This window comes from Myotis lucifugus, unplaced genomic scaffold, assembly GCF_000147115.1.
Source record: "Myotis lucifugus unplaced genomic scaffold, Myoluc2.0 scaffold_33, whole genome shotgun sequence".
NCBI classification, from domain to species: Eukaryota; Metazoa; Chordata; class Mammalia; order Chiroptera; family Vespertilionidae; genus Myotis; species Myotis lucifugus.
In genome coordinates this window covers 8,168,685-8,172,986 of record NW_005871081.1, presented here as the reverse complement: position 1 = coordinate 8,172,986, position 4,302 = coordinate 8,168,685, and the positions used below count along the sequence as shown (strand labels likewise).

Here is a 4,302-nt window from a genome sequence, read left to right as displayed (position 1 = left end):
AAGCTACTACTTTGATCCGTCAGGCTACTCCTATTACGAGACTTAACAAAATTCATCACTGAGAACAAAGATTCACAAGCGTATGTGGATGAAACCAAAACACTGGTCGGATCTAGGAAGGCAGGGAGAGTTAAGGCAGAGGCATAGAAATTGCTCTTCCCCTCTCTCGTCAATCCATGTCTATGGTCTTTAAGATAACTTGTTATGTAAAATTATTTATTTATCTAAGATGCACCTACACTGAATTTATCTGAAAAATAAAAAAGTCGATATTAAGAAAAAAATTGTAAATGGAAGATTATAAGCGAGGGTTTTGCGTGCCAGCAAAAGTTACTGGCGTGCCATGTTTGGCATGCGTGCCAGGGGTTGCCCACCCCTGACCTAGACTAACATGTGGAGTCTAGAAAAGGCTTTTAGCAAGGCAGGTGGGGAGTCCTTCAGCCTAAATCAGCTGTCAAAGAAGTTCCCCATCTCCCAGGAATTGATCAGCCCTAGTGTTCCTACTTCACTCAATGACTGCCTGGGAGCCGCCCGTGGGAGGAGTGGCCTCGCCGCAAATGCTGCGCAGGATTTCACAGTCTCTGCAATGGACTATTTTCCATACACACAATTCAAAGGCTAACAAGAGCCAAATAAACAAGGCATGTGGCCTGTGGGCCACGAGTTTGACATGCTTGCCACGGTTTCAGAGCTTGATTAAAAGATATTCTCGCCCTGGCCGATGTGGCTCAGTGGTCAGAGCGTCAGACCTTACACTGAAAGGTCCAGTCCTGAGTTCCTTCCCTGCCCAGGCCTGGACACCTGCAACCAATCCACATGTCTCACATCTCTCTCCCCACTCCTCTCCACCCACGCCTGCCCCCGGACTCTGTCTAAAAATCAATGGAAAAAATATCCTCGGGTGAGGATAACAACAATTTCTCTAAATGATATGGTGCAGTGCTGGGGTCCAACCCCAGCAGGTCCAGGGGTCCCCAAAGGCGTGGACGGAGTCGGTGAAGAAGGAAGGACACGGAGGTAGCGTTCAGTTGATCAGCATAGCGATGTTCTCCCTCCAGGATCTCCAGCGAAGTTCTGGCCAAGTTCTGGTTAGGAACTGATGTTTATTGTCTTGTTACATCTGTATTTATACCAGTCGATTTTAATCCTGTCAATTTCTATTGCAAAGGTTAGGGCGTTTCTTATCTCCATTCCAGGGAGTAAAGATTATGTAGCTTAAGCGTGATTGTTTGTAGTTAAAGTGATTAACTACCCGCCTGGCACTTAGTTAAGGGGTTGTATCCCCTCCCTAACCTCAGGGAAAAATCCCCACCTGGGGAAACAACCTTTCTCGGAGAGGTGACCTTGGTTAAAACACATGGCGCTAAGGAGAGCAAACATATTAAGAACAATATGCTATATATGCCAGGTCCCTTGAAACATATGCTGTGCAGATGTTTCTTTCCTGCAGCGACTGTGTCAAGCAGCAAGGATGGACCGGCTTCCGGCAGTGCAGCAATAGTTACAAAGAAGGTGACTCATGGGAAGCTTTTGCCTCTCCCTAACACTGCACTGGCTTGCAGCCTCAGCTGGCAGGTGATGGCAAAGGGAGGTGGGCATCAAGAACACCTGGCCCGCATTTCTTGCTTTGCACAACGCAAGGTGGGAGGTTCTTGAGTGTCTTGCCTATTACTGTAGCCCAGATAGGGTGACTGACCTGTTGTGTCCTGTCCTCCCCTTCCTCCTCCTCCCATTCCTAAGCCCTTGTTTTATTTATCTCTGTCTTAATTGTTTACTCCAAATATCCTCTACTTGTTCCCTTCCAATAGCCAATGCACTGTCAAGCTGTTTGTCAATTTGCACAGATAAAAGCATTGAAAGACTTCCCTTAGCTGAGCATGTCATTACATCAAAGAAGAGGTGTAAACTCATAATGTGGAGAATACTGGGTTCTGAAGACAAGAACAGAGGACTGAATATATAGTTTAAGAGATTTCAGGGGTTATATAAAATGTGTGTGTCATGTGCCCTTGAGGCAGCTCAACTCCTGGCGACCCCAAGAATGACTGATGTCTACAATGTCCAGTCCCTAATAACCCTGCTCAGCACCTGTAGACTCATCTTCTTTTATGGAGTCAATCCAGAACTTTTCTAAAACATTTTTATGGGATCCATAAAAAAATTTTTTTTTGAACAACACTGTTACAGGAGTCTAATGATTTAATAATGAACAGTTCCTCATCCGCACAACTGGTGTGGTAGAAAATACTGGGGGTAAAATCGTGAGAACAGAAATGCAGCTCTTCCATTAACCCATTTTGTAACCTATGGCAGTCAGTTAACCTGTCTAGCTTTGCCTTCTCATCTGTAAAATGAAGTGATTGGACTATGGTTAATTTGAATTTGGGAGCTATTCTATTCTGTCAGTGTAAGTTCTCTTTGAATGTCTCCTAAGCGTTTGTCTTTCTCTTTTCTCGTCTGTTAGTTTGAAGTTCTTTTCTAGAGGTAACACACACTGTTGGGAATAGGAAGGAAAACATTAACTACTGCATTTTCCTTTTCCTCTCCATTAAAGAGAACATGATCCTCTAAGACGTATAAAATGAATAAATTGTCAAGTAATCAATTAAAACTATTGCCCAGCCGTATCAGTAATTTTGGGGACTTCATGGAGGATCTCCTAAATCCCACGGGTTGGAAAAAGGCGCACACAGGCCTTCCCTTTACACCTAGGATCCATGATAGAATCCAAGGGGTTCAAAAACTTGTGTAGGAAAAAAAATATTTTCACTAACCTCTTAATTACTTTCCTTCAACTAGGAATATAGGCAATAACCAGAGTAGTACTAGCAGTTACTGTTTGTTACTTTGTCACCAATAAAAATCAGTGTCTTATAGCACGATTGTTACAGATGTTTCAAAATATAATTTATGCTCTTCACTATTTTGAAGTTGTGGAAGTTTATTAGATTTGGTTCTAGCTACTGGTATTTGAAGCACACATACAACTATATACACATATATAAAACAATCGCTATTTAACAAAGGTGGTTTTAATTTATTTGATGACTATATTTCAACATAATTTCTTTGTAATCATACATTTCATTTTATGTGTTTAAAAACATTGCTCTGAAAAGGAATCCGTAAACCTCGCGGGGTTGCCAAAGAAGTCTTGGAGACACACACACACACACACACACACACACACACAAAGATTATCCTGGCATAAATACAGACATAAAGATCATTAAAGGGCTACTAGTGCATCATGGAACAATTGGTAGCCGCCACCGTAAATCTGAAAAACTGCAAATTATGACTCTATAATTGAGTGGATGGAGAACCTTAAGGAGCAACCAAGAACTGCAATTTAAAGAGAAGGAAAAAAATGTTTTTCAGGAGCAATGAGGATAGGAAGGATCCACTTCAGGTTCACCTTTTGCTGCCGGCCAGGAGGACTGAAGGCACAGGTCACTTCCTGTTGACTGCAGCGGGGACCTCACCCCCATCCTCCCCGGCCGGGCACAGGGGCACACGCCAGGCAGGCGGGGGAACGCACGCCACGGGATCAAAGAACTCTCTTTTAAAAATGTACGCCCGGAGTTTTGCTGATGCCCAACGACTTCTAGTGGGTCAACGTGCATGAGTTGACTCCCTTTTCTGTCAACTGTTGTAGAAGCGCAAACTGACCGGAGAAAAGTTTCATCCACAAACTCAAGTTCGGAAACCATCGCTCGCCAGCGCGGGAGACTGGGGGATGGCGGGGTGGTGGGGTCGGCGGGAGGTCCCCATACTCCAGAATGTTGGCCCATTTCCCACCCCGTCCCTACAGGAGTGGTTCCGCCCGAGACACACGAACCCCTTGGGTTGGAGGCCAGCCCGCTCCAGCCCGTTCCGCGTGCCAGTCCCTTTAAGGCCCCAGGTTCCAGCCCCGAATGCCCCAGCCAGTTCCCAGGCTCCGCCTCCTCCTCTGCGGCGCGGGCCGCACTCCGCAGCGTTCCTGAGTGCGCGCCGTTAGCTGACGTTCCGCTCCTGATTGGCCGCCGCACCCTGGCGAGCCGGGATTGGCGGGCGGCTGGTCCCGCCCCGCGCCCTCGCCAAGGCCCGCGGCCGCCCGGGTGTCCTCGCGCCTGTCTTCCGCGCGCAGCCTGGCAGTTTGCCTTTTCCTCGTCTTCCAGCCTGCGTCCATGGCCGCCGCCGCCGCCGAGGAGCTCTTTCCCTTTCCACGGCCTGCTGCCCAAAGAAAGAGACCGGGGCCGCCTCCTTCCTCTGTCGCTACCCGGAGTATGACGGGCGGGGGGTGCTCATCGCCGTCCTGGA

The 4,302-nt window shown here is 47.1% G+C and overlaps 1 protein-coding gene across 1 annotated transcript in view; it reads left to right on the top strand.

Moving 5' to 3' along the window:
- The first annotated feature begins 4,108 nt into the window (after positions 1 to 4,108).
- TPP2 (tripeptidyl peptidase 2) overlaps positions 4,109 to 4,302 on the top strand; it is an 84,660-nt gene continuing 84,466 nt past the window's right edge. The window contains 2 exon segments of the mRNA XM_023752476.1: positions 4,109 to 4,205; positions 4,208 to 4,294. Coding sequence (XP_023608244.1) covers positions 4,170 to 4,205; positions 4,208 to 4,294 — 123 coding nt within the window. The 5' untranslated portion in view covers positions 4,109 to 4,169.